General features: G+C 38.7%; 1 protein-coding gene across 1 annotated transcript; it reads right to left on the bottom strand.

The window, feature by feature from the left end:
* Positions 1-484: 484 nt before the first annotated feature.
* Positions 485-17,687, bottom strand: LOC122019275 (probable protein S-acyltransferase 22). Its single transcript, XM_042576761.1, has 5 exons — positions 17,609-17,687; positions 17,259-17,387; positions 17,082-17,162; positions 16,455-16,744; positions 485-653 (listed from the first exon to the last, which is right to left on the bottom strand). Exons 1-5 carry the CDS (start codon positions 17,627-17,629, stop codon positions 485-487), a joined length of 690 nt encoding a protein of 229 aa, XP_042432695.1. The 5' UTR covers positions 17,630-17,687.
* Between the last annotated feature and the right edge of the window lie 1,942 nt (positions 17,688-19,629).

The raw sequence follows: 19,629 nt of genomic DNA on the forward strand, positions 1-19,629 counted from the left end.
CCTTTTAACAGCGAGCATTTCTATAAAATGAAGGGCTCCTCTTCTCACCCAAAGGGGGGAGTTGGAGGATATGCGGTGTGGTTGGATGGAGAAGTGTAAAGAATACTACCAAGATGAAAACTTCATATACATGATTAATATTTTAGCAGAAAGTTTTTTTTTAACAAAAGATGCTCAATTAAAAAGGAGAAGCGGAAAACGAGCATACTAGTAATGCATTTAAAAGTGCTACTTCTGGTTCAAGTTTTCCTTTCTGTACAGAATCAAGAAGTTGCCTGGAAAAAATTGTTACCTAACCTTTAAACATAAAGCATTATATTTATTTGCAAGTTTCATACTCACTGTCTCAGAAACCCCAAAATGGAGTGTGTGTAAAGCAATCGAAGAAATGAAACTGGAACTCTCTAGAAAAAAAAAAATACTTATAGCAATCGCGATGAGGAGATGAATCCTACTTCATCCTCCTCCTATTCCGCTTGGTGGTTTAGATGAAGATTGCGACGACGATGAGGACGCCGGGGAGCTTTCTATAGTAGCTTTTCACTGCTTCACCGGAAACCTTGGCAGCGACCGAATCTGGAGCTTTCTCTTCCTCCTCTTCATAGTCCAGGAGCTCCTCCTCATAAACATCGTTATCCTTGGCTTCCACCATACTATATCGAATCAAGAGAAAAAAGATCAGGACAAGATATATCAAAATATACAACAAAAATGCATCAATCACACCAAAAAACTAAAAATAAAATGAAAAGAATCACCTTGGCAGATGAAAACTGGAAAATGGGGCTATATAAAGTCAGCAAGAGAAACAAATTAGAAGAAAAATAGAAAGTAGGACGACAGGGTTTTGAGAAAATATCCTAAATGGGATAGATCTGAGGAGGCTAGGGTTTAGAGGATGAACGGGAGGACTGGAGGAGAGGGGAAAGTTGGATAATAAAGGGTTGACGAAGCCGATCCAATGGCGGACTGGATGAGTGGCGAATGAGAGCAGCGTGATCCAAGCAGCCCGTGTGTTGATGCGATGTGGTTGGACGGAGAAGCAAGAGCGTCGTGTGTAGATCCTGATTGGGAGAGGAAGTGACATCGATCAAGGATGGAGAAGAGGGAGATGAGGCTGAGAGAGATGGTTGGACGGCCAGCGGGGAGGAGGAAAGTGGTGGTGGCGTCGCGACGGTATACGGTGGACGACGCGATATAGGTTTAGATTTGGAAGGAAGAGTGAAGTGTTACAAATTTCGGCTAAGTATTGGAGGGAAAATTAAATTAATTTATTTTATCATAGACACCGAGTTTTAAAAACCGCTGTTAAAATCGGTGTCTATTAACAAAAAAAGGCGCTCATAGACATCAGCTTAAAAAACAGATGTCTTTGAGCGAAAATCTGTGCTTATAGACACCAGTTTTTGGAAAACCCGGTGTAAAATACTCAAACACATCAGTTTTTGCTTAGAACCGCTGTTGTTCCATCGATGTCTATGAGGGCTTTTCTTGTAGTGCATGTTCGTTATTTTGTGATTTCTGCTGTGCTATGTTTCAGCCATGTGGGCTGACTATTAACTGCATTGGTTGTGATTATTTCAAGCCGTGTGGGCTACTTATAAACTGCTGGTGTGTTTATATCCAGCCGTGTGGGCTAAAGTATATAGCTGATGAGTATGCTTGTGGATGTATGTATATATACTTCAGATTGTCATTGTTACAGGGGAAGTGCTGTCAGATTTTCTTCGGATTACCTTACTCTCGAGGTGTGACAGTTGTATCGCATAAGTATTAAGCAACTACCTCTACACTTTTCCATATCATTGGGGGCCATCTACCTGAATATATCTTCTAAGTTATCCAAAGCATGTATATACAGTCCATTGTAAAAGTCCTCATGGAATAAGATACCTCGATCCTCTATTGACTAGTCAAGCTAACAATGGTATATATATAATTCAATCCTTTCTACATCTGTACAAATTATGTACTCAAATGTTCCTTCTAGGTTATCTAACTAGTCACAAGCTACTAAAAGGTCAAAAACTCCATGAAATAGGCTAAATTGGTCCTCTATTGATCGAGACAACATGAATCAATTGATCCTTTACTAACCAAGCCAATAATTGTATACAACTCTATCTTTCACCTAGTTGGTAGTAGCAGGAGCTGGTACCACTGGTGGTAGGGTAGGATTAATTCTCTGAGACTATAATCTCTAGTCTCCACTAGGTTGTTGATAGATTCGACCCTCACTTTCCAACTCGATATCAGTCAGTGCTACTAGAGAATCAACATTCTCTTCATCAAGGTAGAGTCTTCAATGTGTCAACTAGTCACTTCCATAGTCAACAATGACCACAATTGAAAATAGAGCTGATTGACTAAGTATCATCATGCTACACCAAGTTAATGAATATCTACTAGACAGGTATAGAAATAGATACACAATCCAACTAAATTGGAGAGTGTCTATCCATGACGTATAAAAGGTAGTCAACACAAAAGATAAGATAATCACCAGAAATATAACTTCATTTCCTATATCTTGGAGATGCCCTACAGTTGCCTAGTCCTAGAACTCAAAAGTCGCATCAAAAAAACAAACCATAAATCAGAAACATGTATAATAGACCTTGTAAACTTGTGGCTCTGAAACCACTATCAAGCAATCAAAAATTGGGATCCAGGACTTGAAATCCATGTGGAACATGATCTTGAGAGATAAAGGGTTAATTTCTATAAAAAATGGATTATTTACAAGGAATGTAAGATATCGCATAAATAATAATACTAACTGTTATTGTACGAAAAATCTTATTGGATTTTTCAGGAATTTTTAGAAATTTTTCGAGAATTAAACGGGGCCCGTAAGACCCGTTCTGAGGGGATGGATTTGGGGTACAGAGAGAGCATGTTTGGGATACCCAAAATAAGATGGGAGTTGATTGAGGAATTAACTTAGCATTTAATTAAACTAACTTAAGTTTTTAAATAACCTAGGTTTATAATTCCTTCTGCATTCTCTCTCCCGAACTTCCCTTTCGCCCAATCCTTTCCTTCCCAGACTCTTCTCCCTCGCGGTCTCGTTTCTTCACCAGTCGCCTGGCATCAACGTCGACCGTCGGCTGAACCTTCCTCCTCCCTTTTTCCTTTCGTGGCATGGGGGCTTTCTTCTCTCTCGCACACACATGACCCAACTTCTCCCATTTCTCTCTCACGAGCTGACGACTCGACGGCGACGGAGAGGCTCCTTCCACCGCGATCTCATCATCACGAGTTGTTAGAGGGAAGGCGTCTCCGAATCTCGACGGTACCGGCCATCTCCGACTGAGAAGTCGTCTTCTCGGTGGTTTCCTGCTCGCGATTGGCTGTTGCTCAGCGGCTAGGGCACGGCAAGGCTAGGGCCTAGTAAGGGAGGGGAGATTCGAGCCCTAGTTGCCTCTTGTGGATGTCCAGCGCCTCCTCGTTGTCGGAGCTTGGGTCAGGGAGGTCCACTTCACTGGATTCTGGTTCCCCTTTCTCACCGACGTTGATCAGTTGCTGATCCTTGTTGTGGACGGAGTCCCGATGCCGAAATTGGGGTAAGGTAAGGCTCGTATTAGTTTTTCTAGTGATCTAATCTCCATTTCTGACTTGGGATGTAGAGATTTGATTCTTGACTCTTCTTGTAGCTGTTGGAGTCTCGGTGAAGTGGTGAAGGTCCATTTGAGGACTAACTAAGGTTTTGTTGGTTAGGGCTCTTGAGTTTTTGTCAAAACCTCACGGTAGGTGATTTCTAGTGAGGTATTTCTACTATTTTCATTAGTATATGCTAGATGAGGTGTTTTAATGGTTTGTTGCATGATTATTCTTAGAATCATTGGATTTGTTGTGGGTTAGATTTATGTAGGGTTTGATGTTTGGATTAGTAGAGATGAATTGTTGAAATTGATGGTTGCGGATTATGTTTAGTTGTAGGAGTTGGATTAAGGATGGATTTATTATAGTATTGGATTTGGATCATTAGGTAGAGTTAAACATGATGGTTATTGGTATGTGTTGGATTGATTGAGTTTTGTATTGGGTTGGAATATGTGGATATGGTGATTGGTTAATATAGATTGTTATGTGATCATTCTTTGGATTATTGGATTGATTGATGGTTGGGTTATTAGATGTGGTGGTTGGGTTAGTTATTGATGATGATGTTAGGTTGTTGTGGATTTATGGTAGAGATTCGATTTTGTGATAGGTTGATTGGATGATTATCGAATTGGGAGATATTGATACGATGTTGGATAAAATTGGATTATTGATTTGGAGGAGTTTTGGAGATGTAACATGTATAACCTAATTTAATTAGGTTGTATTATGATTAAGGTTAGTTGGAGGATTAATCCTTAATCATGTTTGATTAGGATTATTCTAATTAGGTGGGGGAAGTTGCTTAGTTATTTACATCGTATGCAATTAGCTAAATATATTATGTGATCGCAGGACTTGGATTCGAGATGAGCGTCTCGGCGTGGGATTTCAGGACGTGATCTACATATCAAGGCGGGTATTTATTCCTTTGCCTCTATGTAGATTTTCTTTGAGCTTAGTGCATGGTTGTTATTTGACGGATTAGGTTACTTTACCTTATATCGTATTCAGTTGCTATTTTTCTTGCTTGTTACTTTTGGTTGAGCTTAGAGATGATCTATTTAATTCATATATAGTCTCAACTCTTGATATCTACTCTATTGTGATTAAACGTGTAGAGTAGGTCTTGTAGGGATTGTCGGGCTGTTAGTATTACCATGCTGATTTGGGTATATGATGTAGACTGTATGTAGGTTGGTACGCATGATAGGAGTCATCATGTTGCTTATACATTTGCATGTCATATGTACACACGTATTTGTTATGTACTTTTGGAGGAGTTGTGTTGGTTGTAGGTTTGTTGTATATATACGTGTCTGATGTGTTTACCGGAGAATACATGTTGATTGTACTTATGTTCTGTGTACATGTGTCTTGTGGGGTTATTGGAGATCTTTGGTCGATTATACATGCGTAGTTGTGTGCATGTGGTTGGTGGTATATATGGTGGAGGTATCATGATGATTACACTCATATTGTGGGGTACTCATGTGGCTCGGAGGTTGCATTGATGATGACAGTGTCGGTATCATTATTATATATGTATATATATCATGTTCATCATTCATTGCATCTGACGATTATCGTCTTCTTTGTGGTTAAGAGAGTCGTCAGTTGTTTATAGCCGTCCTTTCGACCACTGTTGGGGAGTCGTAGTTAGGAGTGGAGCTAGTCCTGCCGCGCTCATTCAGCCGCTCAGTGTTCTGTCAGCCTCGACCACTCTGGAGTAGTGGGTCTTGAGGGTACAGTAGTCAGAGGGTTTGAGTTATGAGTGGTCAGGGACCCTTAGCTATGTAGTTAAATAACTACTTAGCTGACCGTCCGCTTCGGCCGCCTATAGTGGTGCATGTACTGGAGGCTAGTACGGTTTGTCACGGACCCAAGCCTCTCGGCCATACAGGGGTCGTGGAAGTTGGGTTTTTCAGGCCGCGAAAACCGCTTTTCGCGTCGCGGAAACCCCGAAAGCCCCAGCCACCGGATCTCGTACAAATGAAAACCATACGAAAAATCGAGTATGTGTTTAAAACTCCGATCTACAGTAGATCTATAAAAGAAAACTTTTATACCTTCGATGCGTGCCCTTTTCGTAATCCCGCAAGTCCAAGGTATGCCGGATCTCGAAGTTGTCAACGTAGACAACTCTCTAATGATATCCACACGAACAAGAAGTGCTCTCTAACACTCAAAGATGGAGAAGAGAGTACCCCAAGTGTGCTAGCACTTTCTAGGGCTCTCGGGTAGGATTTAAAAGAGAGAAAAAGAGAAAACAACAAGGAATCTCATACACTCACTAGTAGTATCCTCCTTTGTGACCTTCACTTTCCCTTATTCTCTTGGATGACAACTCACACACCTTCTCCCTCCATGAAACCTCACGGCAACAGCAAGAGAAGGAGAGGAAGAAGCTAGGAAGAAGATGAAGCATTAACACACATCAATTGCCACAAAAACAAAACCTCCTTTTGCATTAGTGTGGCCGGCCACACCATTGTAACCTCCCCATTTAATGTGGCGACCACATTAAATGGAATGGGAGGTGTAACCTCCATGAGGTGGCACACCTCATGAGGTGGAGATGATGTGGCTGCCAGGTAGGATGAGTCATCCTCCATGAAGTGGCAATACATCAAGTCAAACTTGATGTTTCAACTTCCCATTTGGTCAAGTCAAAATTGACCAATTTTTCTTCCTTGTTGAGTTGAATCTAACTTTGACTCAAGTCAATTTCAATCTAATGAATCTCAATTCGTTAATATAAATTGACTCAATGAATCAAATTTAAATTAAACTCATTCAACAATTGAATCTAATTGAGTCTAACTCAATAAGTCTAATTTAAATCAATCCGAATCCAATTGGTTCATCATATGAACCTAATCTCCATCCACTTGTTCTTTGTGTGTGACCCAATAGGTTCTTGTAACATTGCCAATGTTTCTAAACAACTTTAAAAACATAAGCAATGAGCGGCATCTAGCAATACATCATTGCTACCCAAGTTACAAGAAATGTTGAGATCCAACATCACCTTGTGACTACTAATTGTGACTCCTCACAATATATGACAAGTGTCCTTCTCTCCTAGACATCTAGATTGATCAATGTGAGGCATAGACCGTGTCATCCTCTGACCAATCTAAATCTTGAACTCCAAGTAGACTCACTAAATCAAATGAGCTCAATATCCTATATTGACTCATTTGGGCATGGTCATGCACTTCGTGGTCTCACTCTATCAAGAATACCGATGTCTCTCCCGTCATATTGGAGGGATAGATCCCATCTACATCACTCACATCCCTCTGCATAATTCGTTACATACCCAGTAATCGCCTTTATAGTCTACCAGTTACGGGTGACGTTTGACGAAACCAAAGTACATAACTCCTTATGTAGGGAATCATGGTGACTTCTGGTCTAAGGACTAGTAGTCATACTAATAGCCACATGAGAAAGTATATGACAATCATATAACGATCCATGATACTTTCTAATGGCGGGTCATTCTGTATACATTCTCCAATGCATACCCACGTGTCAACTTGATATCTTCATATCCTTGACTTGTGAGATCAAGTCATCGAGTTGACCTACATGCTAGTCTTATTGCATTAACATTGTCCCTGAATGTTAATACTCGATTAGGAATGATTAAGAGTAGTGTTCCCTATATCATCTCACTATCGATTCAACTAATCGATTGATATAGGTAAGAACCTTCTACTCAAGGACATTATTATACTTAGTTTATTTGGCACAAATACAAGTAAGTATAATAACCAAACAAATGCCTTTATTAATATAAAAATATGATACAATAAGTCCATAATACAATCATCAAATGATTGGCTCTAGGGCTCTAGCTAACAATCTCCCACTTGCACTAGTGCCAATCAGTGTAGGCTCTAAGCCCAAATGACCTAGTGTGACCATCATGCTTCCTCTGTGCCAAAGCCTTGGTCAAGGGATCTGCGATGTTAGCCTCTGTAGGTACTCTGCAAATCTTCACATCTCCTCTCTCGATGATCTCTCGATTGAGATGGAAGCGCCGTAATATGTGTTTGGTCCGCTGGTGTGAGCGAGGTTCCTTCGCCTGTGTTATTGCTCCATTGTTGTCACAATAGAGCTCAATGGGGTCAGCAATGGTAGGAACCACCCCAAGTTCAGTGATAAACTTGCGGATCCAAACTGCCTTCTTTGCTGCCTCTGATGCTGCAATTTACTCGGCTTCTGTTGTAGAATCAGCTACTGTATCCTGCTTCGAACTCTTCCAGCTAACAGAACCACCATTAATGCAAAATACGAACCCCGACTGCGATCTATAGTCATCCTGGTCGGTCTGGAAGATAGCATCACTGTAACCCTTTACAGCTAGCTCATCATCGCCTCCATATATCAAGAAATATTCTTTAGTCCTTCTTAAGTACTTAAGAATATTCTTGACCGCTATCTAGTGACTTTCACCTGGATCTGACTGGTATCTGCTCGTCATGCTCAAAGCATACGAGACATCAGGTCGAGTACATAGCATGGCGTACATGATCGATCCTATGGCTGAGGTATAAGGGATATGATCCATGCGGTCTTTCTGCTCTCTAGATGAGGGACCTTGAGTCTTCGAAAGACTCACGCCATGTGACATCGGCAGAAATCCCTTCTTGGAGTTCTGCATGTCAAACCGTAGGAGTACCTTGTCAATGTATGTACTCTGACTTAGGCCAAGCAATCTCTTAGATCTATCTCTATAGATCTGTATCCCTAGAATGCGGGATGCCTCACCTAAGTCCTTCATTGAGAAGCAACTCCCTAGCCATGTCTTGACAGACTGAAGCATAGGGATGTCCTTCCCAATGAGCAGTATGTCATCCACATACAATATGAGAAAGACAACTGTGTTCTCTACAACCTTCTTGTAGACACGAGGTTCATCTTCATTCTTGATGAAACCAAACTATTTGATTGCATCATCGAATCGAAGATTCCAGCTTCGAGAAGCTTGCTTTAGTCCATAAATGGACCTATGCAGCTTGCATACTCTGCTAGTATGTTGTGGATCTACAAAACCCTCAGGTTGTGTCATGTACACATCCTCGAGTAGGTTTCCATTCAGAAACACGGTTTTGACGTCCATCTGCCAGATCTCGTAATCGTGGTAAGCTACAATAGCAAGCATGATCCGAATGGACTTAAACATCGCTACTGGAGAGAATGTTTCATCATAGTCAATACCATGAATCTGCTTGAAACCTTTAGCTACCAAGCGACCCTTATAAATAAGTCCATCCATGTCAGTCTTTCTCTTAAAGACCCTCTTACACCCAATGGGTTTTACCCCTTCAGGTGGATCAACCAAAGTCCATACTTGGTTGGTGTACATGTATTCTATTTTGGATCTCATGGCCTCTAGCTATTTCTCGGAATCTAGTCTCATCACAGCTTCCTGATAGGTGGTAGGCTCATCCTCTATGAGCATAACGTTATCATGGTCAGATAAGAGAAATGAGTATCTCTCAGGCTGACGACGTACCCTATCAAACCTGCGAAGAGGTATGTCTACTTGAACTGGTTGTTGTTCCTCAACTCTTTGTGGAACAACATCATCCACAACACTTTGTGGTTCCAGTTCAATTTCCATCGAGGCATTAGTGCTATTGTTCGCATCTTGAACTTCTTCAAGATTGAACGCGCTCCCACTAGTGTTTCTAGAAACAAAGTCCCTTTCTAGAAAGACCCCAGTCTTTGCCACAACTACTTTGTGCTGACTGGGAATGTAGAAGTAATATCCCTTAGTTTCCTTAGGATATCGAATAAAGTAGCACTTGTCGAATTTGGGTCCTAACTTGTCTGAGACTTGCGTCTAACGTAAGCCTCACAACCCTAAATCTTCATGAAAGACACCTGGGCATCTCTCCCAGTCCATATCCTATATGGTGTCTTTATCACGACCTTTGATGGAACTCGGTTGAGTATAAAAGCTGCCATGTCTAGAGCATAACCCCAAAGGTATGTCAGAAGATCTGTGTGACTCATCATCGATCGCACCATATCTAATAGGGTACGATTCCTCCTTTCAGATACACCATTCCACTGTGGTGTTCCAGGAGGAGTGAGTTGGGATAGGATCTGACACTCTGCTAGATAGTCACGGAACTCATAGCTAAGGTATTCTCCACCTCGATCGGATCGAAGTATCTTAATACTCTTGCCAAGCTGGTTCTATACTTCATTCTTGAATCCTTTGAACTTTTCAAAGGATTCAGACTTATGTGTCATCAAGTACACATAACCGTATCTACTGAAGTCATCAGTAAATGTGATGAAGTACCTATAACCGCCTCTAGCAGCGACATTGAAAGGGCCACATACATCACTATGTATGAGTCCTAACAAATCAGTCGCTCTTTCGCTGTGCCCACTAAAGGGAGTCTTGGTCATCTTGCCTCGTAGGCATGACTCGCATATCTCATATGATTCTAAATCAAATGAGTCCAGTAAACCATCCTTATGGAGCTGGGATAAGCGCTTGTCATTTATATGACCTAAGCGACAGTGCCAGAGGTAAGTTTGGTTCATGTCATTTGACTTGAACCGCTTGGTATTTATGTTATAGATAGGGCTCTCAAGGTCTAGAATATAGAGTCTGTTTATTAGAGGTGCACTACAATAGAACATATCGTTTAAATAGACAGAGCAACATTTGTTCTTTATTATAAACGAAAATCCTTTCTTGTCCAAACAAGAAACTGAAATTATGTTCTTAGTCAAGGCAGGCACATAACAACAATCATCTAATTCTAGTACAAGCCCAGAGGGAAGAGATAGATGATAAGTTCCTACAGCAATAGCAGCAACTCGTGCTCCATTGCCTACTCGTAGGTCCATCCCTTCGTCAATGCCCTGCTATTCCTCAGCGCTTGTACATTAGTACAAATGTGCGAAGCACATCCGGTATCTAATACCCACGATGAAGAAATAGAGAAGTTGACTTCTATAACATGTATACCTGAAGTAGAAATCTTATTTCTCTTCTTCTTAAGATCTTCCAGGTATTCTTTGAAGTTCCTCTTCCAGTGCCTTGCTAGTCCTTGATATAGGTGACAAAGATGTTCAACCATATCGTAAGCACCCATCAACTCATGTTGCTTCTGAAGCTCAGAATTCATGGTCGCGAGCATAAGACAGGACACATCTAATGCGTCATCTTGATGCTTCTTGTAAGCATCTCGGTCTGCTCGCATGGCAATGGCAGGAGGAGCCTCCGGAATGGGCTGCTCCAGAACGTACAGTTTATGTTCTTGGGTGAGAACTTTTCTCAGGTTCCTATACCAGTCCAGAAAATTTGCTCCGTTGAGCTTGTCCTTCTTAAGGACAGATCGCAGGGAGAAGATGTTCGTGTTTGACGTCATGGCAATTCTACAACAGAAATAAATGCAGAAATAAGTATCATATTCTTAATCATTTAATTAGGCCTTTAATTAAATGATGCTCCCACTGAATTCCATAATTCATGTGGGACAAGATCCACATCATACTAACCCTTGAGTTAGCTTTGGCTAATACGCCCATGACTTAGTATGATCGGTAGGTAACGATTACCAATTACATCTCTATGCAACTCTTGTTTATAGGTTCAATATCCGCATTTATATTAAAACTCGAGTTAGCTTTGGCTAATACGCCCGAGAGTTAATATATATGTGATTTTGACCTATCTTTCCAACCGTTGGAAGAATGCCTATAGTTATACTCGATCCAAACGAGTTAACTAGGAATACTCAATCTAATTGAGTTGTACTCACCCATGCGTTGATAGGCGGGACCAAGATTGTCCCTCCGTACCCTACCAAGATAGTATGTGTTGCTCTGCTTTGGCAGATTCAACAACAACATACGATCGAGGTAGTGGTAGGTATGGCGGCATGGTAGGCATTACGAGTTGACGTGATTTAGATCTAATCTAAACGATGATGCGTATCATATATTCGATAGATCTAATCTAATCGAAGGGTGCATCATGTGCACGACTTAGCTCTAATCTAATCGTAAGGCACTAATTAATTACTTAATTAACTAGCATGCATCACATACACATAAAACAATTAATTAAATAATTAATCAAATAATTTTGTGATTATGTCATGGCCCTACTACGATCTTCTCAAGCCAATGAGAAGATCGGATGGTCAACCTAAGGTCAACAGCTTCTCAAGCTCCTTCCTTTGACCACCTCGTGTTGCTCGCGCCCTCCTCGTAACTCCGTCTCGAGTGGACCTTCCACAGCTCCAATTTTGTACATTACAATTTTGAAACTCGAGTTACATTCGAGTCTAAATCTAATTTACAACAAGAATAAAAAGAAAGGCACGACGCGCAGGTCGCGAATAATAAAAATACAACACGCACATCACATCACGGCACGCAGGCCGTATTATGAATTACAACACGAATAATCCAATCAAATTGGGTCTTTGGGCCATGACTATCACAACAATAATATATAATTCAAAATTATATATTTCTATAATTTTCTGTAATTTTTTCTATAATTTTTAGAATTTTTACAAGTACAATTTCCCGACGGTTCCGTTTTACGGTTTTCGGGCGCAATCGCGGAATGAATCCCTTTGCGGGGCCAGGGGCAGCGCCCCTACCCACGATCTAACCATCGCGAGGGTTCCATTGCGATCTAACAGCGCCTTATCCCGCTGTCCCAAAAAGTTTTTGGGGCGAAACTTGGCCGTTTTGGAAAATTCTTCTCGGTAATCGAAGCCTACAAGTGTCGAAACACTTGTGCTTCGCTTCTACGAGAAAAATACCCATAAAAACTATAAAAATCCTAAATTTACAGAATATTACAGAACTGAAAAGTTTTCATAAAACACAAAATAAACTCGTACTCATCTTTGCACCTGTCTCTGATACCACTGTTGGGTTTTTCAGGCTGCGAAAACCGCTTTTCGCGTCGCGGAAACCCCGAAAGCCCCAGCCACCGGATCTCGTACAAATGAAAACCATACGAAAAATCGAGTATGTGTTTAAAACTCCGATCTACAGTAGATCTATAAAAGAAAACTTTTATACCTTCGATGCGTGCCCTTTTCGTAATCCCGCAAGTCCAAGGTATGCCGGATCTCGAAGTTGTCAACGTAGACAACTCTCTAATGATATCCACACGAACAAGAAGTGCTCTCTAACACTCAAAGATGGAGAAGAGAGTACCCCAAGTGTGCTAGCACTTTCTAGGGCTCTCGGGTAGGATTTAAAAGAGAGAAAAAGAGAAAACAACAAGGAATCTCATACACTCACTAGTAGTATCCTCCTTTGTGACCTTCACTTTCCCTTATTCTCTTGGATGACAACTCACACACCTTCTCCCTCCATGAAACCTCATGGCAACAGCAAGAGAAGGAGAGGAAGAAGCTGGGAAGAAGATGAAGCATTAACACACATCAATTGCCACAAAAACAAAACCTCCTTTTGCATTAGTGTGGCCGGCCACACCATTGTAACCTCCCCATTTAATGTGGCCGGCCACATTAAATGGAATGGGAGGTGTAACCTCCATGAGGTGGCACACCTCATGAGGTGGAGATGATGTGGCTGCCATGTAGGATGAGTCATCCTCCATGAAGTGGCAATACATCAAGTCAAACTTGATGTTTCAACTTCCCATTTGGTCAAGTCAAAATTGACCAATTTTTCTTCCTTGTTGAGTTGAATCCAACCTTTGACTCAAGTCAATTTCAATCTAATGAATCTCAATTCATTAATATAAATTGACTCAATGAATCAAATTTAAATTAAACTCATTCAACAATTGAATCTAATTGAGTCTAACTCAATAAGTCTAATTTAAATCAATCCGAATCCAATTGGTTCATCATATGAACCTAATCTCCATCCACTTGTTCTTTGTGTGTGACCCAATAGGTTCTTGTAACGTTGGCAATGTTTCTAAACTCCTTTAAAAACATAAGCAATGAGCGGCATCTAGCAATACATCATTGCTACCCAAGTTACAAGAAATGTTGAGATCCAACATCACCTTGTGACTACAAATTGTGACTCCTCATAATATATGACATGTGTCCTTCTATCCTAGACATCTAGATTGATCAATGTGAGGCATAGACCGTGTCATCCTCTGACCAATCTAAATCTTGAACTCCAAGTAGACTCACTAAATCAAATGAGCTCAATATCCTATATTGACTCATTTGGGGATGGCCATGCACTTCGTGGTCTCACTCTATCAAGAATACCGATGTCTCTCCCGTCATATAGGAGGGTTAGATCCCATCTACATCACTCACATCCCTCTGCATAATTCATTACATACCCAGTAATCGCCTTTATAGTCCATCCAGTTACGGGTGACGTTTGACGAAACCAAAGTACATAACTCCTTATGTAGGGAACCATGGTGACTTCAGGTCTAAGGACTAGTAGTCATACTAATAGCTACATGAGAAAGTATATGACACTCATATAACGATCCATGATACTTTCTCATGGCGGGTCATTCAGTATACATTCTCCAATGCATACCCATGTGTCAACTTGATATCTTCATATCCATGACTTGTGAGATCAAGTCATCGAGTTGACCTACATGCTAGTCTTATTGCATTAACATTGTCCCTGAATGTTAATAATCGACTAGGAATGATTAAGAGTAGTATTCCCTATATCATCTCACTATCGATTCAACCAATCGATTGATATGGGTAAGAACCTTCTACTCAAGGACGTTATTATACTTAGTTTATTTGGCACCAATACAACTAAGTATAATAACCAAACAAATGCCTTTATTAATATAAAAATATGATACATTAAGTCCATAATACATGTTGGAGTGTATACTGAAAGCCTAAGCTTTGTAAACATTCATTATACACTACAAGAAAAAAGCTAAACAACAACGCTTTTTTGGCGTTGTCGTATGTACTTAAAAAGTGATGTTGTAGATGGTGTTGTAGAAAGTCATATCAAAGACAACGCTTTAAAAGCGTTGTGGTTGGTCACAAAGACAACGCTTTTTAAGCGTTGTCTTTTCGTTCTTAAAAAGCGTTGTTATAGATGCTGTTGTAAAAATGCACATATCAAAGACAACGCTTTAAAAGCGTTGTGGTTGGTCACACAGACAACGCTTTTTAAGCGTTGTCTATTCGTTCTTAAAAAGCGTTGTTAAAGATGCTGTTGTAAAAATGCACATATCAAAGACAACGCTTTAAAAGTGTTGTGGTTGGTCTCAAAGACATTGTTTTTTAAGCGTTGTCTTTTATTACTTAAAAACATTATCTTTTAAAATTTATAAAATATAGTGTTTTTCTTAATTAAATAGCAAAAATTATAAAAAATACTCAAAATTTACATATAATTGAATATCCACAACCACAATCATTTTTATAATAAGACTATTTAACAAATAAATAAAACTTTATATTATACAAACAAAATGTATACATATTGATCCACAAATTAAATTTGTATCATACAAGTTATCCTTAACTTCATGACAATAATTTTTCAAACACACAAGTTTTACAAAACCTCATCATTGACTAACCGCTGTTGTTGGTGTCCATCGCATGGAATTGCTTCTTTAAGTCCAGCAATCTCTTCTTCTGAAAGGCTTTCAGCTATCACTCTTAGAGCCATCTTCTTCAACTTGTCATCAGCACACCTGGGGTTGTAGGCAATCAAGAAATTTTGTATGAAAACTTTCATACATGTAAATCTCGTACTAAATAATATGTCAATGTTATATATACATGTAATTCATACCGTAAGTGTGTTTATATCGTAACTGACAAGTTTTCTTTAGGGCCAACTTCTACTCAAGCTCTTTAAACACTGCATCAAAATAAAAAAATTGGCATTAGTTCTGTGCTAAATGAAAATCATATTTAGAGGAAAAAGCGGGAGTGCTGTAGATGGATATATTAACCAAGCATATTAATGTTTGACCTGTCTTTACAAGTTCTAAGCATATATATTAACCAAGCGGGAGTGCTGTAGACTCCGAACCAAGTAAAAATAAACTGTGTTAGCAATTGTTTTTACTTAACTTATATTCTGCTGCATTTTACTCAATTGTTTTTAAACGAACGTGAAAAAGCAACGAGTGCTATTGACATTAATTTTGAACTAGAATTAATTTTGAACTAGAATTTCTGTAATAGAATCTAACTTAAGTTATACCATGAGATTGACAATTATTTACACAATTGAGCTGAAGCAAGGTAAAAGTTCAACTTGACATGACACATTCACAGTCCCAAAATCGAGGACGACATTCTATTCCCTTCCAACACCCATGCGTCATGGAAATATATATATTAACAAACTGTAGACATTATCCTACTATCAAATTCTCAGAAGTCAGAAGTTGGCAATGGAAATGTGAATGCAGTTCAATTTATGAATAGCTAATGATCAACTAAGTTGATTTTGGTTAGCTTTCCAGCGAGAGCTTGAATAAGAAATCGCATGCAGTTTACAAGATTCTTAGTTCACGAAATTCCATAAAAACGGGTTAATTATAACAACATTAACTACCCATATTAAAAGATATATTGCATCTTTCAAAATAGGTTCACAAGAAACAAATCATCTAAAGAGGTCAATGCATGAAAACAAAATTCAAACAGCACACACCTAAGTTCGCTAACCATTGAACCAAGTGTACAATAAGCAAGTGGATTACATTTGTTATTTCAATTTTTATTCAAAAATACGATAATGATGAATAAGGAGAAATGAATGAAGTGCTGATAAAGATTTACAACTAGGCTTTTTTACCAAAAAAAAACTTTTAATTAAATGGATTTGCCTCGTACAGTAAAAAAAATCTTATTAAAAGGTTTTTCAAAAATAATCTTAACCATGGTAAATTACATTCACAATAACTTTCTAAATAATGAAAGTATGATACCTGATCCTCAAGGAATAATCTTGGCGGAGTACACCATGCACCCCGATGGAATTGATTGAAAGAACTGGTGCTGCTTAGTCCAGTAAAAGAGCTCACTTGGGACATTTGCGGACTTTGCTGCCCACCAACAGCAAGTTGCTCCTGCTCCTGATCTTGCTCCCTCAAAGCAATAATGTAATCATAGGTGCTGATTCCCTGTAAGCGCATCCATGTAGAGTAGCATGAGCTAGTTAAAGTGTCAATTTTCTCCAGAATTGATGAATAAACAACACCATATCGTTCAAATTCTACTATTTGTTTTCCACTATGGAAAATCTATCAGTTAAATAACAAGCTGTAATAGTTCAGTTGGATAATAAGTTTCAGTAATGCTCAGTGTATGGATGAATGCAAAGAATTTGAAAATATAAAAGATATATTCCTTGAAATAGAGATATTTGACCGGATACATAGGTTTGTTTTATATAAATGTAGGAGCTGTGTAACTGGTAGTGTTTGCTGTGTCACAAGTAGAAATATGAAAGTAGTGTACCTTTTTTATTAAAAGAATATGGAAGAAGAAAAGTTGTGCAACTGGAAGAGTAGCAACCATGGCTAATAAAGTGCACACAGCCTGCATTATAGAGACATTATCAAATTAGTATCAGAACCTTGAAAAATCCTCATTATGATGTGTGATTTTCATTCATTTTCTCTTCTGAGTACTCACCACCACAATGATAAAGGGTGCCAAGGAAAAGCTACTACCCAGCTTTGAAACAATTTCAGCAGAAAATCTCCTTCTCTCAACAAAACACAGTATCAGCACAAGCATCCCAACAGCCCACTGCAGAATAAGCTGGCCCAAGGTGCACAAAGCATGGAGACCAATCAATAGTCAATCAGAATGAAAAGGACCTGACATAAAATGCATTCTATGTATCAGGTCCTTCACGTACTAAGAAAATAGTATCTTCTAAGTTGATGCACACAGATGATAAATCTACACTAAGAAAATAGTGTCAATCACTATGATTAATGAATACAACTATTGGAATGGTAGGAAATATTTGTGCTTACCAAGAGAAGAGCAAACACCATGAGGATGAAGAACCTTTTGTAATTTTTTCTTCCTATGCAGTTATTGATCCACTACTAGGAAAGATGAATACTGCATATTACTACAAGATAACAAAACATATAAGGTTGTGAATGGAGAAAACCCTCACCCTGCAATGATGATCAAAGCCATCAACGCATTTGTCACAGACTCTACAATGCTTACTATATTTTAGAACCTGCAATACAAACAGATAGAAATCATTAGAGAAAAACCAAGTTAATATAAAGCACATAAGAACTTTATTTTCTTGAAAAGATTGTGTGGCTCATCGTAAATGAGATCTCTATCACCTTTCTCCCTAATAACCAATATTCTGAATTATCCATCTTTTATGGTTATGCATTTGTCCAAAGGCCATCTGATCAAGCAATCAAAAAAAGTAAATTACTCATCTTACTGTCCTATTCTTTTTAAGACATCCTACCACACCACATGAGAAGCACCCACATTGTTTTGGTTAGCCTAGAAATTTGCAACTTATCACCTCGAATCCCAACGGTGGCATCACTCTGAATTATTGCACAACTTCTCCATCCATAGCAATCCAAACACCAGAACACGAAATGGCGAAGAAATATGAGCAATCTGCTTGAACAAGGTAATCATGCAGCGTTGGAACTCTGTCGTGAGCATCAAAGACCAAATATTACCAAATATTAAGATCACTGACAAACCAAATAATACCTTATTTTTAACAGCTATCTAGAGGATCTGGCTTTTTGACTTGAAGCTGGTTCAAAGAAGACAAATCAAATATACAAATACTAAGATGAAAGCATAATGAAGTAGTTAACTTTTTCTACTTTACCTGATTATAAGATCTACAGCTTCTTGCTCAGTATTTTGCTGCACGAGTAATTATTAGAAAAACAAACCCAATAGTGGAACAAAAGCTAGATAAAGAAACTAGATAATTTACACGGACAGAACTTTACAGAATAACATATAATACAGTGCTTTGTACTTGCATATTAATCCAGAAAACATCCTTTCACCTAAGTGACAATTTTTCCAAAACATCATCATTCACAAAACATCATCATTCACTAAAAATTTTCACAAGTTTTTAAACTTCAGTGACAACTTTTCTTTGGGGTCAACTGCTCAAGGTCGATCTGGTAACTATGCACTGCATCAAAAAAATTGGCATTAACTATGATTCCACCAAAAAAAACCACCATTCCATGAACTTAAATCTAAATAGAATTATGGCAACTATCATTCCATACCTATTCATAAATATGATCTTGTATGCACTCCGCCAACTCGGACCGAACCTCATCAATTTGTTCACGAGAGTACCCTATTTTTGTGAACTGTGAGCATACACAATTTATGTTAATGGAAAAAATAATCAACACTGATCACTTTGCAATTTTAAATAGTTTATGTCAAATAATTTGAGATAAGCTAAATAATGTTACTATTGATTGCAGCGAATCTCTCTCAATAGTCTCAACTTCTTCAATAATTTCTCTCATAAATCGCATCACAAAAAAACCACATTGTTTCGCATCCGGTTGTTGAGGAGCCTATATATAGTAATTAGAGTCAAATTGTTAATGAAAATTATACACATTACAATATATGTTAAACAAAAGTACACATACCTTAACTACTTCCCACTTAACATTTTTCCTACCTTTCCTTCCCTTGGTTGAATTAAACAATTTTAAGGCCCTTCATACGTTAAGAATATTTGTTAAATAAGATTTTTATTATAATAAATATTTACTAAAAGAAATCTGAACTCACATTTCCATTACGTATTTTGAATCATCATCGCGAATGCGGCAACTTAGGGAATCCAGCAGGTAAATAACATCCTTGTAAGGTTCAATAACACTAAGATTCCAATGGAAACTAGGCAAATACATAGGATTAGATCATAAAATTGAATAAATTATCGAAAGGAAGCAATTGAAAGTGATGTTTTACTTCTTGCTTACCCGACATTACATGGCACTAACACTAGTTG

Source organism: Zingiber officinale, chromosome 9A, assembly GCF_018446385.1.
Source record: "Zingiber officinale cultivar Zhangliang chromosome 9A, Zo_v1.1, whole genome shotgun sequence".
NCBI lineage: Eukaryota > Viridiplantae > Streptophyta > Magnoliopsida > Zingiberales > Zingiberaceae > Zingiber > Zingiber officinale.